Source organism: Sorex fumeus, unplaced genomic scaffold, assembly GCF_029834395.1.
Source record: "Sorex fumeus unplaced genomic scaffold, SorFum_2.1 ptg000018l, whole genome shotgun sequence".
NCBI classification, from domain to species: Eukaryota; Metazoa; Chordata; class Mammalia; order Eulipotyphla; family Soricidae; genus Sorex; species Sorex fumeus.
Window position 1 is genome coordinate 5,058,264 of NW_026606075.1, and position 21,763 is coordinate 5,080,026.

Sequence of the window (21,763 nt, forward strand, 5' to 3'; positions counted from 1 at the left end):
ACCAAAACCGAAAAAGAAGTCCTTAACTGGAAAGAATATACAGAACAAAATATGATAGTTCTTCTGAAGGAGGCATAGATGTAGGGCAGGGGATTGAGGAAAATACTTTTCCAGGGCGGCAAGTGGGCTGGAGCATGCTTGACTACAGGGCTGGGTATCATCCCTGACACCCCATAAGCAATGCCTCCCCACTGAGCACTGTGTGACCACAAACCCCAAACATACAAAAAATAAAGAGAAACAGGAAGTACTGTCACAGTGCCTGGGATCCACAGGGTTTAGGAGAACCGAGGCTCTGGAGGTGAGGAGAAAGACCTAATGTACCCAATGTCCAGCACATTCTCCCAAATGTAACTTGTTTCTCGCACATCTGACCTCATTTCCCCTCAGCTGTTGATAAAGATGGACTCTTTGGTACTTCCCATATATAAAAAGTGGTCCTAAAGTTCCAAGTGGAACCAAGATAAAGACATTTTACATTTTTATTTAGACACCATGATTTATAACATCGTTGACAGTGGCGTTTCAGGCATATCACGTTCCGACTCTAACCCCACCAGCAGTGCCAACTTACCTCCACCAGTTTATTTCCGGCCTCAAACCTAAACCTCGTCAGGCACGTTTTCAAGTTTAATTATAGTGGGTCGAGTCACATGCTTATAGTAGTGTTGGGTGTAGTGATTTTGAATAAATACAGATGCTTCATCTCTCCATAACAGACAAGTCCAACGCTTTCCCCCCCCCCCTTTATGTTACTTCCAGACCTCCTCTTCTTGCTCCTCCTCCTATTTTTCTGCTCCCCTGACATTTCCCATTTCTATACATCCATGGGTGGGTTTGCCCATCTTTGACACCATGCATTCCCTGCACGTTATTCTTTGGACCACAGATCAGTGAGAACATCTAGCAGTCACCCTTGACTAACTTCGCTTAACGTGACCTCCTCCAGCTCCAGGCGCATTCCAGCTTTCCCGAATGGCTTGATGTCACCATGCCTTGTGACTGCTCACTGCGCATCCAGACCACACCTTCAAACGACTTAGCTTGGGGAGCGGCCACTGCAAACTCCAGCAACCAGACCAAGTGCGCCTGGTCGCGATGGGAAAGTTCTGTGGGCCTTGCACAAGCTCCTTCCTCAGCCCAGGTGGCCTGGGGTCCCAGTCCCTGAAAGCTTGAGACCCTGCAGGGTGGCAGTCGGCTTCTTCCCCAGACGGCCCAGAGCTCACTGCCCATCTGCAGAGGCGGGATGACGGGCGCTCTTGGGACCTGGTCCCCCTGCTCGGGCGTGTCCAGGGCGGAGGCGGGTGCGGGTGGGGACAGGTACCCCACTGGTCTCACCTGCCCTCCGGGATTTCCAAACGCTGCTGGGCCAGAGCCCGCTGGAAACCGTTTCCGTGTGACACTGATTCACGGCCGGGCCGGCGGCCGCGTGCCCGCGTCCCTCTGGGTGCGGCGCGCGGTCGGGGACGCTCCGGGCCCCGCTTTCACTTTCGGCGCCCGCGACGCGGCGGAGGCGGCAGCGGGCGCTCGGGCCGGCGGCAGGTACGCGCGGGAGCCGGGGCGGGGGTCGCGGCGGGTCCCCTCCTCCTTCTCCCCCTGCTCCCGCCGCGGCCGGGGCCGCCCAGCCCTGCTCTGGGTCCGGCTCCGGGCCCCGCGCTCCGGGCCCCGCGCTCCGGGTCCTGGTACCGGGCTCTGCGCTCCGGGCCCCGCGCTCCGGCTCCGGTTCCGGGCTCTGCGCTCCGGGTCCTGGTACCGGGCTCCGCGCTCCGGGTCCTGGTACCGGGCTCTGCGCTCCGGGTCCCGCGCTCCGGCTCCGGTTCCGGGCTCTGCGCTCCGGGTCCTGGTACCGGGCTCCGCGCTCCGGGTCCTGGTACCGGGCTCTGCGCTCCGGGCCCCGCGCTCCGGCTCCGGTTCCGGGCTCTGCGCTCCGGGTCCTGGTACCGGGCTCCGCGCTCCGGGTCCTGGTACCGGGCTCTGCGCTCCGGGTCCCGCGCTCCGGCTCCGGTTCCGGGCTCTGGGCTCCGGGTCCCGGTACCGGGCTCCGCGCTCCGGGTCCTGGTACCGGGCTCTGCGCTCCGGGCCCCGCGCTCCGGCTCCGGTTCCGGGCTCTGCGCTCCGGGTCCTGGTACCGGGCTCTGCGCTCCGGGCCCCGCGCTCCGGCTCCGGTTCTGGGCTCTGCGCTCCGGGTCCCGGTACCGGGCTCCGCGCTCCGGGTCCCGGTACCGGGCTCCGCGCTCCGGGTCCCGGTACCGGGCTCCGCGCTCCGGGTCCCGGTACCGGGCTCTGCGCTCCGGGTCCCGCGCTCCGGCTCCGGTTCTGGGCTCTGCGCTCCGGGTCCTGGTACCGGGCTCCGCGCTCCGGGTCCTGGTACCGGGCTCCGCGCTCCGGGTCCTGGTACCAGGCTCCGCGCTCCGGATCCTGGTACCGGGCTCTGCGCTCCGGCTCCGGTTCCGAGCTCCGGGCCTCGCGTTCCGCTTCCCGGCTCTGGGCTCAGGTTCTGAGCTCTGGCTCGGGGCCCAGAGCTCCGGTTCCGGGCTCTGCGCTCGGGTTCCGGTCCCGTGTTCCGGTCCCGCCGAGTCCCCGCTCCCGACTCCCGGCCCGGCTCCGGCTAGGCTCGGTGCTCTGGCTTCGGGCCGTGCGCCCCGGGTCTCCCCGGGCCGCAGGTCCCCTGCCACCGCGGTGTGCCCAGGAGCGAGGGTGGACGGCGGGTCCAGGGCCCCTGGCGGACGGTTGCTGGAGAAACGGACGGCCGTGACCGCGTTGACTACCCGGGTCAGGGCCGGCCCTTGGAGTCCCAGCTGTCGCGGCCGCTCGCTGTCCTTTCTGGACATGCATGTCTTGCAAACAGTTGTCCTGTGTTTCTGGCCAGCCGTTGGCCGCCCCTTTGCTCTGGCCGTGACCAGGCTTTTCAGAAAGTTATTGGGTGTGAGGGCAAATGAAAAGCCCCCATGCCTCCTACCCCAACTTGGCCGGGTTCTCCAGAGTGCTCTAGGGAGGTGTGGAGAGGGGAGGAAAATCCTGCCACGTGCTCGCTCCCTACCGAGGATGTGGGTGATTCCATAAACCTCCTCTCCCACCGTGGGTAGACCACCAGCCCTGAACTTCTCTCCTTTGTAGTCTTCATGGACCCCGTGGTAACGTCTCTTTCTTCCCTCATTCCTTCCCTCCCTCCCTCCCTCCCTGCCTGCCTCCCTCTCTCCCTTCCTTCCTTCCTTCTCCCTTTCCATCTCTCTCTTCCTCTCTCTCTCTCTCTCCCTCCTCTTCCCTCACCCTATTCTTCCACTCCGGGTGCTCAGGGCTCATTCCTTTCTCTGTGCTCAGGTATCAGGGCTTGACCCTGTGCAAGGCAAACATCCTACCTGCTGCCCTGGGGTCCTATTTCTCTTGCCCAGCCTGATCTGATTTTCTTAAAGGATGATGTGGATCCCAAGATGCAGGCATTTGCCATTGCGGTTCTAGTGTAGCAGACCCCCCCTCCCCCGCCCCAGCACTGGGCCTGCCTGTCACCGTGAATCTTTCCACTGCATCTGCTTCTTGCTCTGTAGTCTGCCACTAACTCCACAGATATTCTTGCCATCTCCGTGTCTGGGAAATTCTGTCTGCCCTTACCTAGCTAGCCTGAGACTTTCCTGGGAGCCCCAGCCCCCAGTGTAAAGCAGCCTGCCTGGCTTTCCCCCTGTCTTTCCTGGCTGATAGCAGGTCTCCCTGTTTGTGTGGACTTTGTAGAAGTGCCCTTCCTTGCCGAGTTCTCTGTTCCTTGCTGGGGTGCCAGCATGGGCACCTCACTGCGTGGCCCTTCCAACACAGCCAACACAGGCTGCAGCTGTCAGTGGCCTTGGGAAGAGGGCACAGAGGACTAGAGTGCTGGCACCCCAGATCCTCAGGTGAAGAGAACCCAAAGCCCGAGGAGCTCCGGGACTCCCCGTCCCAACACTTTGCAGCTTTAGGGAAGCAGTGGTGGGTACGGAGTCTCACCCTGCCCGTCTCCCCATCTCTCTATGCCTTCTGGTCCCTCTTCCTCTTTGGCCCGCCATAGAGGGGTGGTCAAGTCTGCGAGGTGAGATCTGCTGGGCGGAACCCTCCCCTCATCATGGAACTGTGACATGTGCTTGTGGGCTGAGTGACGGGGATGGTTTCAGCGCCTCTGACCTCCACTGCTGTCCCATGAGTGCTGCTGTTATGGACAGCAGCTAGCTCTGGTTTCTCATGGATAGCGGCCAAGAGGTTCCCAGTCCCCCCAGAGCTCCCTTTCCACAGCAATTTCTCCTCAGCATCTCCTCCCAGCGGCCGCTTTTCTTTTCCTGCACGCCATTGCCAGAGCACAAGGCCTGGAATTATCTACTGTACCAGTCTCACCCCTGCCTTCCGGTTGCTTAGGCCTGACACCAACGTGCGTGGCCACCATCAACCTGATTGGTCACACGGAACAAGCAATCAGGTCGCCCAGCCAACTACCAATCATCTTGCAGCTTATTCATACTTACCGGATGGTGTAGAGAGGGGCCCCTTTTGCTTTTACTTTCACTATACCCTTTTCATGAGGGAAATGAGACTGATGAACCGGTCCAAGGTCATACGGCAAAGGCAGCGTGGTTTAGACTTTCAGAAAAGAAATTTATTTTTATTTCATTTTATTTTTTAATGAATCACCGTGAGATAGAGTTGCAGATTTGCAAACTTTCATGCTTACGTTTCAGTCATACAATGTTCGAGTTCCCATCCCTCCACCAGGGCCCATTCTCCACCATCAATGATCCAGTATCCCTCCTACCACCCCCATCCCGTCCCCCCTACCCCACCCCGCCTCTGTGGCAGGGCATTCCTTTTTGCTCTCTCAGAAGGAAATTTATATGTGTGAGTGTGTTTGTGCGTGCGTGTGTGCTTGTGTGTGTGTGTGTGTGTTTGTGTACATATCTGATCATATAAGTCAGAAGTACTCTGACATTTATGCTGGCTATGCTACATGTGCCATCTTATTTCTCTGATGTTTCATCCTTCCTGAGACACAGCTTCTTTGGTCTTCTCCCCTCCTGAATCACCGCTGCAGAACCTTGGATGTGAGGTGCCCTTGCCGATGCCTTGGAGTTTTCAACTCTCTTGGAATGTTGGAATACTCGGGACTTAGAATTCTCACCTACCTGAATAGGCTGCTTTCTCTGGACGACCTCCCGTCTTGGAGAATGGGCCCTCCACCCTAGACACCCCTTTAGCCACCTTCCCCACTAGGTTCAGTTCCGAGGGGCAGCATCCCACCTCGCCCGTGAAGGCCATCACCTAGTCCCTGCCCTGAAATTCTGCCCCAGAAGCTGACCGTCGTGATGCCTTCCTTCACCATTTCACTCCAGATTGCATCAACCCTCAGTGGGTTGGAGATTCTTCCACTGGTTCTCACACACTCCCACACACACACGAAACAGACAGAACTTGTTCTCCCTGTTCACATCTCTCTTCTGCCTTTAAACTGGGAAGCAGGTTCTCAATGGTTGCTGCCGCCCTCTTGGCTTTCCTCTCTGTGTATCCTGCAGGGTGTCTCTGGGGCTGAGCGGTACCCCTGACAGGGTGAGGGAGTGGGAGGGAAGTGATGGTCAGTAGCAGGAAAAGCTTTGTATCCCTCCACAGTGGCTTAAAGGAGAGACCAGGGTGTGACGAGGATTATCTGGGAGCTTCTCAGCCTGGCTTTTCCAAAGAAATTCTGGGAGCTTTGAGAAGAGTCTGATATCCCGAGTCCATCACCATCAGTTCCCAGTTAATTTTCCTGAGGACTTCCCAATTGTGGCAGCCGAACCACTGACATGGAGGGAGAATCTCCTGTACCACAGTATGGGAATCAGGATGACTAGCTGTGCCCACCTGGGTCACTGGCCTCCTGGAAAACACCCCTGACAAAAGCGACTTGATCTAAAAGGATGAAGTCAAGTTTGGGTCTCTGGGTGTGGATTGCCAGCTCCTGGAAGTTCATATTTCTTTCCTGTCACCTGGCCTTTAAAACAAGGTGCAAGGGCTGGACTGATAGTACACTGGGTAAGGCATGCAGTCATCTTGTCTCGCAAGCAGTTTACTCAGGTTCAATCCCCAGCACCCAATATGGTCCCCCAAGCACCATCAGGAGTGATGCTGGAGTGTAGAGCAGGGGTTAAGTCCCGTGCACAGCTTGGTATGTCCCCCCTACAAAAAATTTTTTAATGATGCAAATATATGGGATAAAGTACAAATATATAGAATAAAATGCCGCCTATAGGACGACTCCCAGGCTGCTTGGAGCTTAACCTCCTTCCTTCCCTTGGGACAGGTGTCCCTGTGGATTCCCACACAGCCTCCTCCTTTCTTTGAGCTGTGCCCCTGGCCTGATCTCCTCCCGCAAGCCCCTCACTGCCCACCCCCCTTTGCTTCCCAATCTGCCCGGTCCTCCTAGACTGCTCTCAAGGCTAAGTCCCAAGGCACTCACTCCCTCCCTCCCAAACATACACCCATGTCCATTATTACTGCCCAGACAGCCCCCATAGCTCCCTGCCATTTTCGTACTTGCATTTGAATTTTCTTGTCCTAGAATTTGTGACCTGGAGGGAGCAATTTGGTGTGCTTGGCACTCTTGTCTTACGTGTAGCACTCAACCCATGTGCCGGGATGATTAGGGGAGTCCCCACGATTCATGTTTGTCACCAGTAGTCCTGAGAATAAGCATAAATACTTTAGTCGTTCCTGACTTAATGTCTAGTAAATTAAGTTTAGGCATGGCAGATCTCGGTGGTAGATGCATGCTGCTTAGATTGTTATGGATTTGCCTTTCCCTGTCTTGCTATTCTGGATCGAAGTCTCCTTGGTACACTTTCCATGGTTTCTTTTTTTTGTGGGGGGGAGGGGGACAGGGTGGGGGCTGGGCCACATTCAGTAGAGGTCAGGAGTTCCTCCTATCTCTATGCTGAGGAGTCACTCCAGCAGGGCTCAGGGGACTGTAAGAGGTATCAGGGATTGAACCTGAGTTTTCTGTGTCCAAGGCAGTGTTTCCCCCACGGTACCATCTATCTGGTCCCTGTCTCTGTATCTGAGGAATTCTCTCCTTGGTAAGTGTGGAAGGAAGCAAGATGGATCTTGCCTGGCCTACACTGTGAAATCCAGACTCCTGTCTCCTCGCCTCCGGACTGGCAGCATGAACACCTCACCTGCCTTGCAGTGCAAGTTGACACTTTGAGATTGACACAAGTTCTACGAAAGTGAGGGGCTTAGAGAACTAGGTGCAGTTCAGCTTTGTCAACATCTGACCCCCAGGCTGGGTGCCGAATCACCCCCGACCCAGTGTGGGTGGGGTGGTCACCAGATCAGAAATTTATCTGATGTTGTCTTGAGTCCCTCTTGGTCTGTTTTCTGAACCAGGTTTCCTGAATGTCCCCAGAGTGAGTGCTCTGGGTAAGTGCTTAGGCAGAATTTTGTGGCTCTCAGCCGAGAACCCTCAGGCAAAGAGTGAAAGGCAGGTTGGGCTTTTGGTCTTGTGAGGCTGGAGGGATGGTGCTGATTGTGGCTGACTAGAAACTTCTTTCTTTTATTCATGACACAGGGAAGGTCATTACTTTCATACCTAGTATCTGGGGAATATTAGGAAAAGATCAATCGCTTTTCTAAGTGTTTATCCGTATGTTGACTCCAGAGGGAAAAAAATCACAAAATCCCATCATCTTACTATTTCCCTGACTTTGTGTTCTTTCTTTCTTTGGGGTCCTTGCTGTTTCTAGGCCTCTAGGTTATCCTAGCAACTGTCATGGCTGACCACCAGCTGACGGCACTCGGCGTGCCCTTCCTCCCGTGTTGGCTGTTGGTTCTCCTGATGGTACCAGCCCCTTCCTGGGCACAGAGCATAGACGCTGCCTCTCCAAATGCTGAGGAGGGAACACCCTTTCCTTGGAATAAAATGCGACTTCCAGAGCATGTCACCCCACTCCACTACGACCTCATGATCCACGCCAACCTCTCCACTCTGACCTTTGAGGGCACTGTGGAGATCCAGGTGACCAGCACCGAGCCCACCAGCACCATCATCCTGCACAGCCAGCACCTGCGCATCTCTCAGGCCACCCTCCGGATGGGCACTGGAGAGGGAGAAGCGGAAAGCCCCCTGAGGGTGCTGGAGCACCCGGAGCACGAGCAGCTCGCCCTGCTGGCCTCGCAGCCCTTGCTCGCTGGGCGCCTGTACACGGTCGCCATCCAGTATGCCGGCAACCTCTCGGAGAGCTTCCACGGCTTCTATAAAAGCACCTACCGGACCCAGGATGGCGAGTTGAGGTACGTTGTCGAGGTGGTTTCAAAGTCCTGCTCACACTCAGTTTATTTTATTTTTAAATTTGATTTTGGGAGGTAGTGACACCTTGGAGATGCTCAGAGCTTAGTCCTGGCTCCACACTCAGGGGTCACTCCTGGTAGGCTCAAGGGACCATTAGTTGTACTGGGGATCGAGCCTGGTTGGTTGCATGCAGAGCAGAGACCCTACCCTCCAGCCCCTGAGTTTGCTTTCTTCTAGGGAGCTTGTCCTTGAATGCTCGCTTGAGGATGGAATTCTCTCTTTGGTTCTGCTTTTGTGTCTTTGGAGAGCTGAAAATAGCCAAAGATTTCTCTCCTTGTTTTGTTTCTTAATCTCTTTTTTTTTCCCCCCATAGTGTTTTAATCTTATGCTTCTGCTCGATCAGAGTTGAACCTCGCTCTTCACTTCATCAGATCTGGTGATATTAGGAGCATTTTTATTTTTATCTTATTTTGTTCGTGTGTTTGTTTTTGTAGGGAGTTCTGTTTGGCAATTCTCAGGGCCTTGTGCTTAGGGATCCCTGCTGGCAGCATGCAGGTGTATGATGCTGGGCTAAACCATGCAAGACAAGCACCTTACCCTGTGCTACCTCTGGCTCAAACTATTTTTTCAAAAAATGGATCAATACAAGTTGTGCTGTCGGGTTTAGGCCACACCAGGGCAGCTGCCACCTTGGGCTCTATCACTTGATCCTTAGCCCCAGCCCAATAAATGGTGAGATTTTTTATTTTTTTTAGCCTATGTGTTCATTTCCTAGGACTGCTATAATAGTGAAGTACAGTAAGTTCTTACTAAATGTCGACACATTCTTGGCAAGCCACAGCTAAGCAAGATGGTCTGTAGAGAGAGCAGGTCCTGGGCATACATTGTTCTCAACACTGACTGGGCTCCCCATTCCCAAACTGCATCATCATGAAGGGTGTGGAGTCAAAAGTCTTACCAAAGAGCATGAGCTAAATGACTGAGCAGAGCAGAAACAGATCACAGGAATTGAGAGATGCAAGACAAAAATTCCAAACTATGGGTGGCAGTGATCAGTGCTCCATCTCTGAGTAGATCCTCCCTGTGCTCCTGTCTGGGTAGATCCTCCTTGTGCTCCCATCTCTGAGTAGATCCTCTATGTTCCGATCTCTGAGTAGATCCTCCGTATGTTCCTGTCTGAGTAGATCCTCTCTGTGCTCCCATCTCTGAGTAGGTCCTCCCTGTGCACCTGTCTGAGTAGACCCTCCCTGTGTTCTTATCTGGGTAGATCCTCCCTGTGCTCCCATCTCTGAGTAGATCCTCCCTGTGCTCTGTCTCTGAGTAGATCCTCCCTGTGCTCCCATCTGGGTAGATTCTCCCTGTGCTCTCATCTCTGAGTAGATCCGCCCTGTGCTCCCATCTGGGTAGATTCTCCCTGTGCTCTCATCTCTGAGTAGATCCTCTCTGTGCTCCTATCTCTGAGTAGATCCTCCCTGTGCTCCCGTCTCTGAGTAGATCCTCCCTGGCTCCTGTCTTGAATAGGAATCTTCCTTCCCTCCTCTTCAATGCTGGTGGCCATTGGCGTTGAGACCCGCCAGCTTGCTCCTGTGGTACTGTGCTCTCTGTCTCTGTTCGTACATACTCAGTCTCCGGACTTCCCTCTTCGTAGTAGGACACCGTTCATATTGGTCTTCTCTCAACTTGATTTCACCTGCAAAAACCCTATTTTCAAGTGTAGTTCCATCTATAGACTCTAGAGATTAAGGCTTCAACATCGTTTTGTGTGTAGCACAGTTCTTGTTGTGCTAAACCAAGTTATAACAAGCTGATTAGAAGAAATGTTTTTATATTGGTTAAAAGCATTGTAGAGACCCTCCTCCCTTGTTTTAGTTGGCTTAAAAGCCGTCCACTATTGCAGAAATGCTACTCCGTTTTCACCATTTGCCTGTGTTTTTTAAAATGTTGCCTTTGGTAGCTCCTATCAAAATATTTATATTGTAGTGAAATGCATCAATCATATGACAGCTTTAGGAATTAAAAGTAAACTCAGGGGCCAGAGACATGGTCCATCAGGTACTGGCACACAGCTGACCTGGATTTGATTCCCGGCTCCGCCCGGTACCACCTGAGCCCTTCAAGCAGTGATCCCTGAACACAGAGCAGCAGCAAGTCCTGAGCACCAGCAAGTGTGGCTCCAGAACAAACGCCGATTTCAGAGTCCCTGACACTTTGTCCTGTGCTCTTATCTCTTGTTCCATCATTTCAGGGTGCTTGCTTCCACACAGTTTGAACCTACTGCTGCCAGAATGGCTTTCCCCTGTTTTGATGAACCTGCCTTCAAAGCAAGTTTTTTAATCAAGATCAGAAGGGAGCCGCAGCACCTGGCACTCTCCAACATGCCACTGGTGAGTCGGGAGAAGCCCACAGGCCCTCTTCCCTGCCATCAACTCAGTGACACTCAACTTAGAACCCCTCTTTGTTCCTTCAGCTGCCTGGCAGGGAGCTGACTGTGATTCTCAGCCTTTTGTTTCCAGAAACAGTTTGCTTATAGATACAGGGTAAAATTGTGTCAAACTCCTGCAGTGAGAATGACACTAGGAGCGGGATGTGCCGAGAGGAGCTGGTGAGAATTGAGGCCAGGGGTACTGAGAAGGTCCGTACAGAGCTCTTCCCCTTTCTCCCAACAAAGCACTTCCCCTTTCTCAGTGCCCTTAATTCATCGCTTATTTCATAGCAGCCCCACCCAGCCTTGCTTTGAGGTTGTGGTGTTGAGGGCTGAACTCAGGGCCGTGTGCGTTTTCTCATATGATCTTTTCAAAAGAGTTTAAAGCAAATGCTTGGAAGATGAGTCTATTTCCAGCACAGTCCGTTTCATCATCTTAATATGGCATATAAGAGGACTAGGTAGTCGTACTAACTCATCAAGGTACATGCTTTCCTGGGCTGAGAGAAAAGCAGTAATCTTTTCCAAATATTGTGGTCCAAAGGGAAGAAATAGTAAGACACTTAATCCCCCTTCGGGAAACTGTTACCTGGGCCGGAGCAATAATATAGCGGGTAGGATACTTGCCTTACACACAGCCGAGCTGGGTTTAACCTTGGCGTCTTACATGGTCTCCCAGGCACCAACAGGAGTAATTCCTGAGTACAGATCCAGGAGTAACCCCTCCGCTTCGCCAGGTGTGACCCAAAACCAAACAGAATAAATAAATAAAAGTAAAACATAAAAGAAACTGTTATCCTTCAGTTTCAAACTGTAGGTGAATGAAGCGAGGTGAAATGACCGCACCAAAGGAATATAACTGTTCAGTAAGTGGCACTTATTCTATGATTCTGAAATAAAAAGAAACAAAGTAAAAGAACATGTTAATATGAGTCAAAAATGGAAAGGAAAATCAGGTGAACTGTGTTCTCCTAGTGACATACAGCAACTCTGGGGCACTCATGTTTCTCCCTCCCATTTCTGCTGAGGTACCTTAGTTTACAACACTGTCAGTGGTGGTTTCCTGCACACATCATTCCAGCATGATATCTGCCACCAGCATGCCTGCTTTCCTCCACCAATGTCCCCCACACCCCTCCCAACCTCCCTCCCTAAGACCCCAGGTAAGCTCAGTTGTGTGGCTTGAAAATAACAATAAAGCATATATTTCTAAAGTTACCCTGCTTGGGGTTGTGACCCGTAGTTTAGGAAGTTAGGTCCTGGGACATGGCAAGAGGGTTGGAGTTATTCGTCTTTACATTCGAAGTCACTTACTTCCTAATAATTAGCACAACTGCAGACATGGAGATTATGGTGTGTGGGGTCGGAGGCATTTTAAAAGGAAGCAGATCATTTGGGAGTCCTTCATTAGTAAATCTCCGAGTTGAGTCTCGGGAATGACCAAAGAGTGAGGAGGGGCAGTTGAGACAGACAGAGACAGGCATGGGGAAGGTGCTGGCATGAACACAGGCTCCAGGGGCAGGACTGGCTGCTCCTCGTCTGGACCTTGCCTCGGTGAGGCTTGTCCACAGGCTCCTAAGCTTTCTTCCTCAGGAGCAGCTTAGACACACCCTTGTCACTCATTGCTCTACATAGCTACTCCTTGACTGATGTCAAAACTGGTTCCATGGAGGAGAATGTGGCTCACATGACAGGACATGTTTTGTAGGTTTGAAATTCCTGAGTTCAATTCCTCCACCCTGACCCCAACCTCCAGCATTGCCAGGTGAAGGCCCCAGCCCCAAACACCTCAACACAACAAAAAACTCATGCCAATGAGGCAAGTCAGTATGGACGAGTTAAAGTTAGACCTGGCACAAGTTACTTTCCATTGTCATAGGGAAATGGCAAGCACTTTTTCAGATCATACATAATTATTTTCTCTGTAAAAAATTACTTGTAACAAATGATAGACTGTATTTCCAGGGAATTCTTATATTTGTAGTTAAGGATAAGACAGCTGTCTTGGCAAAATTAGCAATCATTGTTTTGCTTTGTCCCATCCATGTTAATCCTCAAATTCCAAATCTGAGTCAGTTTGTAATCTCTTGAAATATGTGGAAGAAATTATACAGAGAGGGTTGGCAATCCCAAATAAAATTGTTAAAAATTGTTTAAAGTCCTAGACTTTAAAATGGTGAATATGAGGGTTATGTGAACTCTATCTCAAAGTGGAAGAAAGACATTGAGTAGATTGGCTTCAATATCCAAATGACAATCAGATATTGTCTGATTTTATTGAATCACTGAGATAGAGTATTACAAAGCCATTCATGATTGGGTATCATAATTGGGAGTGGAAATTTTCAATAATTATGCAAATGCTGTACCATATCTATTTTCAAAAGGTTTATTAGGGATTCCTCTTTACACAATGTGTTTGGTGTATTGGATAATAGAATAATCAGATAATTGAAATTATTTTGACTGTAGGTGAAATCCATAACTCTTACGGAAGAACTCATTGAAGACCATTTTGATGTCACTGTGAAGATGAGCACATACCTGGTGGCCTTCATCATTTCAGATTTTAAGTCTGTCAGCAAGATGACCAAGAGCGGAGTCAAGGTGAAGCTGGGATATCATACTAGTCAAACTGGGTGACTAACTGGTCCTGCTCAACCTAGGAATGTCCTGATTTTGAGGCTAGAAATCCTACAGGCTATAGTCCAGGGCAGGCCAGATGGCTAGTCACCTCGTTGTCACTGATACTCAGAATGTCAGTGGGTTCTAAAGCAGAAACCTGTGAAGCATCTCATCCTGGTACAGAGCGATTCTCTGACTTTGCCCCTGCTCTCTTGGGACGTGTTTTACTCTTTTCTTTCATGGAGGACTCCCAGGTATTGCTCAGATGGCCCCTGGAATCTTCTGGGAAATTCTTGTACAACTGAGAAAACTGCTCAGGCCCCACTGTGCTAAGGATAATTGGGTCACCTTGGCAGGGCTGCACCCATTGATTTGGGGAAATGAGCCAGGGCCTGTACTGGGTGGGCCAGATGCAAGACCCCTGAACTGCATCTCTAGATCCTGGATAATGCTTTTGAAAAGGGTATATACGTTGGATTAGATGTTGCAGTGCTTTCTCAGGTTACTTCTGGCTTTAGCTCTGTGCGGTTGCACCGTGAATGCTGCTGACTAATGGAGCAGGGGATTTCTGGCTTTAGGAAGGGAAGAGGTTGGGACCATCTGCTTGCTGTGTTAAAATGCTCCAGGCAGAGCATTTGAACTAGGTGTCTCAGAATGCTGGAGAAAAAGATCTTGTTTCAAGGAGCATTTTCCCTTTGTCTGTTGTTCATCATGTAGCAAACAACCCATCCCAACCTATCCTGTAGCTCTGAATGAAACCACTGGTCTCTCTGGGGAGCAGGGATGGACACTGTATGTCACTGTGATTTTCTTCAGGTCTGAATGACAAGAACATCTTTGCTGAATTGCTTCTTTGAGTTCTTACAGTGCTGAGGCTTCTTGTATCTATAGTGTCTACCCACATACGTGGAGATTTGAAGATGATGCTTAGAATATTGACTTAGAGGAACAACTGAATTTAACTATGAAGCTGTAGACAAAAACAGCCACCCGGTGATTTGCCCACTTGTGTGTCCTTTATGACTTCTTATATTATCTCTTTCATACTCTAGTTTATAATAAGAAATCAATACTCAGTTTTTGTCCTGATTCTGGCACAGAGAGCACCTAAAACCCAGGGAATTTCCTACATGAAGGTAAAGCTATCTCATTATATAAGGTGACTTGGGAAAACCCTGGGTAAGCAGAGAAAGGGGATGGTACCTGGAATCAGTCACATGAGTAGATAGCTGGACTTTCACACCCTAATCCCCTTCCAGCTAGAGATTGTGTTCAATGTCCAAGGCTACTGATAAAATCAGTCGCACCAGTGTGATGAAGCTTCCTTCAGGATCTAAAAGGATAAGTCCAGGGAACTTCTGGGCTAGTGAGCCCCAGGGCTGTTGAGAGAGTGGAGTCTGGAGAGGCCACGGAAGGACCACACCATTTCCCGGTGGTCCTAAGCATCTTTTTACACAGCTATTTCTGAGTTAGATCCACTTAAAATACACTGGTGATAGAGTAAAATATTTGAGTTCTGTGAGTCGCCATTGCAAGTTAACCAAACTCAAGGAGACAGCTATTTATTATTTTGAGGAGAACTCTGTTCTGAGGTTTTCTTCATATTAATTTTTTATTTTATTGAATCACTGGGAGATAGAGCATCACAAAAGTGTTCATAATTGGGTTTCAGACATACAATGTTCCAACACCCATCCCTCCACCAGTGTACGTTTCCTACCACCAACGTACCTAGTTTCCCTTTCCCAAATCACCCTTTACCCCAGCCTGCCTTTATGGCAGGCACCTCTTCTCTCTCTCTCTCTCTCTCTCTCTCTCTCTCTCTCTCTCTCTCTCTCTCTCTCTCTTTCTCCCTCTCCTTCTCCCTCTCCCTCTCTCTCTCTCTTTCCCATACCTGGAGATGCTCAGGGGTTTCCTGGGTCTGTGCTCAGGAATTACTCCTAGTGGTGCTTGGGGGACCCTATAGTTTGCAAGGGATTGGACCAGTCCAACTGCACGCAAGGCAAACACCCTGCCTACCTGCTGTACTATTGCTCTAACCCCTTTCTAGCATTTGAGGAGGGAAGTATTTATTTCTAGTTCTTATTATTTAATGGTTTGGGAGCCACACTTGGAAATGCTCAGGATTTACCCTTGACTATGCACTCAGGAATTACTCCTGGTGGGGCTCTGGGGACCATATAGGATGCTGTGATCGAACCTGGGTTGGCTGTGTGGAGCCAGGTGCCCTACCCATTGTCCTATTGCTTCAGCCTCTGGTTTTCGCCCTTAGGGAACCTCTTTATGCAGGTGTGGATAAACCCCTATAGCTCAGGAAGTCTCTGAATTTCTTCTCCTCACCCAAATCCCTCAGTACAGTGAGAACTGCTCGGGTCTGTACTAGATGCTGGACTGTGATGCTTTGCTGCCTTCCTGGTATCTCATCCTCCCTTCGGTGTCAGCCTCTGTCACCTTTTCATGTGAGCTCAAGTACACTGGCAAAAGGCACCTTTTGGGATGCCACATAGCATTTGCCGTTGTTCTGATAGAAGACCTATCAGAAGAAAGGGCCACACTAGAACAAGAACTAGATCGCTCTATTGCCTTGAAGATTGGCATCACGTCCCCCAGGAGGAAACTGATGGTCTCAGTCTTCCATGCGTCTTTCTCCTCAGGTGTCCATATACGCTGTGCCAGAGAAGATCGACCAGGCCCATTATGCACTGGACGCTGCTGTGACTCTTCTCGAATTTTATGAGGACTATTTCAGCATCCCGTATCCCTTACCCAAACAAGGTAGAGGCTTTCGTGTGGGTATTGCAAGTCATCGATGTCCCTGAGCACAGCTGAGACTGTGTCCTCCTTGGGCATTCCTGTGCCTGACTGGAATGGCCATCGACCCCCTGCAGGACCCTCCACATGGTTTTTAGAAAGTGAATCACATTTGGAGACTGCTTCTGAGATGTGGCCTGCATTTTATTTTGCCTTCTAATTTGTGTGTGTGTGTGTGTGTGTGTGTGTGTGTGTGTGTGTGTGTGTGTGTGCGCTTAGGGCTTACTCCTTAGGGCTCGAGGTTCCATATGGGATATGGGATACTGAGAATTGAACCTGGGTGGGCTGTGTGCAGGCCAATGACCTACCCACTGTACTATTGTCCAGGTCCTCAACAGTTTTTCTCTTAGTGGTTTCATGCATTGAATCCAGGCTTCATGGGTTCACTTTACCATTGAGTCAACCATATTTCTGGCCACCTCAATAAAAAACAATATGTGTATATATATATGTTTATTATGTATAATATACATATATATTTTGTATGTATGTATATGTTATAATATACACATATAGTTTGCCTCTGCTCCTTCCCAGTAAAATAATTTTAAATGATAAATTTATTCAGCATGAGAAAAGTCTGCATCTTTTTTCCTACATGAGTTTGTTGTATGATGATTTGAGTTTTCAGCTTGCTGGGTCTCAGATATCCAAAATCAAGTGTGCAAGTTGAGGAAACTATTAACTTTATTCCACCTGTAAATTTATGAAAACATTGGAAATGCAGTCAGGAAGGCTAGACACAGGTCTTACATTGTCACACAGCAGTAAGATGATTGAGGACACATTATCAAGGCCCTTTTTCTTTATTATGGAAAGTTTGTCCAGTCTAGAATGTTCTGCTTTAGCACAGAGAGTTAAGCTGAAGGGTTTTGGTCTCTACCCACTTCTATTTTGAAAGCGTATTTGGGAAAGTAGAGCTTACAGGTTTGAGAGTGAATCTTACTTGTCTCTTTTTGGGGGGAGGGGGTTGAGGACCCACAGGTCTTACTCTGTGCTCAGTGCTCAGGGGTCACTCCTGACAGGGCTTTGAGAACTCTATTGGCTGCTGGGGATTGAAGTGGGTCAGCCTCATGCAAGGCAAGCACCTTACCCATTATGCTGTCTCTCTGGCCCTAGCTTAGAGGTTTGTCACAGTGTATTTTTGCTTCCTTTCAAAGATCTTGCAGCCATTCCTGACTTTCAGTCTGGTGCTATGGAGAACTGGGGACTGACAACATACAGAGAATCGGCTCTGTTGTTTGATGCTCAGAAATCTTCAGCTTCCAGTAAGCTTGGCATCACCATGACTGTATCCCACGAACTTGCTCACCAGGTATGCAAGCTCAATCATGCTCTTGAAAAGTGGAATTGAACGACACTGGCATTGTTCTAAGGGAATCTGGCTTATTCGTATCAATATGAGAATTGTATAGTTGGTCCTTACCTCCATAGGAAAAAGCTGTCTTTCAAACACCAAGCATCATATTTTATAATGCATACTGCAAAGTTTTTCTTTCTCAGTTTGTTAAAATATTAGTTCTTCAAATATGTTAAAGTTCATATGCTGAACATTATAAATACAAATTTAATTTTCTTCTGTATGCCTGATGTTCATGATTATAAGAATAATCCTGTTTCCATGGAAATGCATGAATAATCTGAGCAATCTTTGCTTTCAGTGGTTCGGGAACCTGGTCACTATGGAATGGTGGAATGACTTGTGGCTCAATGAAGGATTTGCCAAGTTTATGGAGTTTGTGTCTGTCAGCGTGACTCATCCAGAGCTGAGAGTTGTAAGAAGCATATTATTTTTCACTCTAGTATATTCAGTCTTTTATTTTATTCAGGGCTGCTGGAAAGAATGTACTTATCTTTCATTATAGAATTTATAGCTGAAGCATTTCCTAGGGAGATTAGAAATTAAATCAGATTTCCAAAATATAAGTTAATTTCAGAAATATCACAGAATTATTTCTAAGCCAGATCATGGGTCTGTTTTTATCCTGAAATTTTTATTGTTCTTTAAAATAAGATAGGTGGTAATAATGATCAGTTATTGATCGCATATAATGTCCCTAACCCCAGGTTGCTCACTAAAAAATTATGAGATATAGGTAATTACTATTTTAATAGGGCCATACTCATACAAATAAAATGAGTTATATTTAACTGCATGTGCAATTCAATTGCATATGAACCTAAGTCACAAATTTAGGACCTCTGCATGTTTATTTTAAAAATCATACATTTGTGAAAAATCACATGAGATAACATTGAAATTTATGTAAGTAATCCTTTACCCGTCTATGATTTTAATTTTTGTATATTTATTTACAATTTTCTCTTCCTGTTATGTATCTATAACTTATGTACTATAACATGTAAAACATTATTTTACTACAATATATCATAAATATTGTCCCATGTTTCCACATAATCTTTACTAATAACATTTTTATATGTATGCATTTTATTCTCTTTGGTGATATGGCCTAAGCAGGTAATAGTTGGAATTTGTCCTCCATTTCAACTTTTTTTTACTATATATTTTTTTGTTGTTTTGTTTTTTGTGTTGCAACACCACACCCAGTGATGCTCAGGGGTTACTCCTGGAACTGCCTCAGGAATTGCTCCTGGTGCTGTTTGGGGGACCATGTGGGATGCCAGGGATCGAACCCGGGTCAGTCTTATTCAGGGCAAATGCCCTACCTATTGTACTATCTCTCTGGCCCCACTACATAATTTTATAACTAAACTTTGTTTGCTTTATAATAGAGGAGGTAATATTGGCGATGTTGACATCACATACATTTATACAGTTTGGTCATTTTCTCAGTTGTAGCGATAGGTGTAGTGGTTTTGAAGTTAATATGAAATTATCATTATTCTAAAAAATTATGTGTATTTAAAATGAGTGTATCTGAACTTATTATTTATCAGATGCTGTTTAAAATTTTTTATTTTGTTTTGAATAGAAAAGATTCAATTCCGTTTTATAGTTCCATAAATATAGACTAGGTTAAACCAGAAATTTGAAGTGTGAACCTGTTATCTGAACTTATTATTTCTCAGATGCTGTTTAAAAATTTTTATTTTGTTTCAAATAGAAAAGATTTGATTCTGTTTTATAGTTCCATAAATATAGACTAGGTTGAACCAGAAATTTGAAGTGTGAGCCTGTTACCCCAGATCAAACTTTCTCACCTGAGTGAGAGTCATGAATGATCATTTTCCTTCCTGGCACAACAGGGAGATTATTTCTTTGGCAAGTGCTTTCACGCCATGGAGGTGGACGCGCTGAATTCCTCACACCCTGTGTCCACGCCAGTGGAGAACCCCTCTGAGATTCGTGAGATGTTTGATGATGTTTCTTATATAAAGGTAACTGGTTCCGGGCCCAGAAGGTCAATGGGTCTGTCGGGCAGAGCAAGGTTGTGAGGTCTCTTTCTCTTTCCTGGGGGTCACCCAGATTGAATTTCTTCTGCCTGGGATTAATGCCTTTGATGTCTGATTAGCCATTTATTTTGTGATCCTTCAGCTTACAGCCTTTTTTTTTTTAAATTTACTCTGTTAAAAGATGTAAATCAGTGGCCTGCAGATACCTTGATTTCTCTCAACACAGAGGCCTGGGTTGAGTATCCACTCCGAACAAGTAGAAATACCAACTCCTGTGTGGTTTCCGTTTCAGTTTCTTCAGAAATGACTCAATCTGTTGAACAGCAAAGTCTTGCCCTGCGCAAGGAGTTTAACCGCAGCCTGGCACGTGCAGCCCACCTCCAGCCATCCTCTAGGGAGATTGGAGGTTAAGTCCATGCTCTGGCGCCTCTTGGGCCAGGGAGAGGAGTCTGGCCATTCTGTGGCCTTTCCTGGCAAAGCAACTGGAGTTGAGTCAGCTCCTTTTTGAAATGATGGCCCTTGCCCACTTTCCCTTCCGTTGTCTTCTAAGTGCACATAGAAGGGACGTTTATCATTGCACCTGGCTGTCGTTGTATTTGTGGCCAGCATAGAAGTACTTGCTCTCGTGTTTCCACCGAAAGTGTGAGAGGAGAACTACTGATGCTTTCTTTCTCATCCTTATTAATGTCACTTGTCAGCCCCGAGCTTCGAACTGGGCCTGGTGATCTGCAGGATGGGAGAGCTGAGAATACTCAGAATTCCAACCCACCCATCCTGTTCCTCTGGCCCGCCAAGGCCTCTGAGCCCCTCCAGGTCTTTCCTGGCCCTCATTTCTGTTTCTACCCCTGATTATACCTGCAGCTGCCAAGCCCTTCCCTGGTGTAGAAGTGGGGAGGCCCCATGGTGACCCAATGTCCGGTGGCTAATACACACACTATCTTCCTACCTGGACCCAGTGGGGCGGGGCTGGTGAGAGACCATCACAGGCCCGGCCGGTCCCCTCCCTAGAGAGGCCCAGGTCTAACTCACTTTCTCCAATAGTTGCTTTAAATCCCCAGATACTGGAAATATTACTGTAGTTGTCTTTTCCAACAGCTCTGCCGAAATAACGCGACCACACCATCGCTAACGATTATTTGCTTTCCCTTTGCAGGGCGCTTGTATTCTGAATATGCTTAGGGATTACCTCGGTGCCGATGCATTCAAAAGTGGCATCATACACTACCTCCAGAAGTTCAGCTATAAAAACACCAGGAACGAGGACCTGTGGGACAGCCTGGCGAGCGTGAGTCTGGTTGTGTGTGCCTCTGCTTTTGGGGTTGATCGGTTTTCGGTTGTTCAGGTTCGCACTCACCCTGCTAATCGCTCTGGGAGGAGACCGCTGGGTTTTGTGCTAAGAGAAGAGTGATGTTTATTTCCGGTTTCCAGATTTGTCCTACAGATGGCAGCACGCAAGGGATGGATGGCTTTTGCTCTATTGGCCAACATACATCTTCAGCCTCTGTAAGTTTTCATCGACGTGCGTTCATCCTTAAGCATACTCTTTTACTCCCGATTCATGAAGCTCCGAGCCAACTTCTGAGGCCCTTGCTGATGCCTCTTCACCCTAGATGAGACTGTCTGTTGGTACTAGTTAGTTGTTTTTAAGTTTCTCAGCAGGGGATTTTATATTATAGCAGTGAACCTATGATGTCTTCCTGAGGCGGGTGAAGCAGATCCCAACCAAGATTGATCACTCAGATTCATACCCCTGTGTTTGTTTTTCCCCAATCATGGAAAATGCAGAATGCAGCTAGCACTCCTCAGCATTCTGTGTGTCAGGAACAGGTGTGTGTCAGGCACTGCTGTGTGATTACATAGTAGCTTCTTTGCTCTTGGCAGTAAACATACGCACAGGCTGCTATTATCCTTGTTTTTGTAAATGGGAGAATAAAGGGCAAAGGCATATGGTAAGTGAGGTGCAGAGCTGGAATTTATATTTAGCTCTAACTTATATTTTTAAGTGCTAAGTTGCCAAAAAATTTATAGCCTCAGAGTCATAAAGCAATATGGTTTGTTTATCTAGACGCGAATATGTTCGTAGGCAACGGAGGGTGAGACTAGAGATTCAACACGATTTTATTTGCCCTATTTTTATTTTCTTGACTTTACTTTTGGAGGTGGTTCAGAAGCTTGCAGATTTTCCTGGTAGCATATTTCATTCTTTTATAGTAGTTCTTAAATGTTTTCTTTTTTTGAATTTTTGGGTCACACCT

General features: G+C 48.5%; 1 protein-coding gene across 2 annotated transcripts in view; it reads left to right on the top strand.

The window, feature by feature from the left end:
• The first annotated feature begins 1,329 nt into the window (after nt 1-1,329).
• Nucleotides 1,330-21,763, top strand: part of ERAP1 (endoplasmic reticulum aminopeptidase 1) — a 41,453-nt gene continuing 21,019 nt past the window's right edge. The window contains exons 1-10 of one of the 2 annotated variants that reach the window (XM_056112393.1): nt 1,330-1,542; nt 7,728-8,274; nt 10,518-10,656; nt 13,167-13,301; nt 15,974-16,094; nt 17,291-17,445; nt 17,792-17,905; nt 19,362-19,493; nt 20,662-20,793; nt 20,937-21,011. In XM_056112393.1, coding sequence (XP_055968368.1) covers nt 7,754-8,274; nt 10,518-10,656; nt 13,167-13,301; nt 15,974-16,094; nt 17,291-17,445; nt 17,792-17,905; nt 19,362-19,493; nt 20,662-20,793; nt 20,937-21,011 — 1,524 coding nt within the window. In that variant the 5' untranslated portion in view covers nt 1,330-1,542; nt 7,728-7,753. Of the gene's footprint in view, nt 1,543-3,070; nt 3,135-7,727; nt 8,275-10,517; nt 10,657-13,166; nt 13,302-15,973; nt 16,095-17,290; nt 17,446-17,791; nt 17,906-19,361; nt 19,494-20,661; nt 20,794-20,936; nt 21,012-21,763 lie in introns of those variants that run through there. The other variant, XM_056112394.1, reaches the window with a different exon arrangement.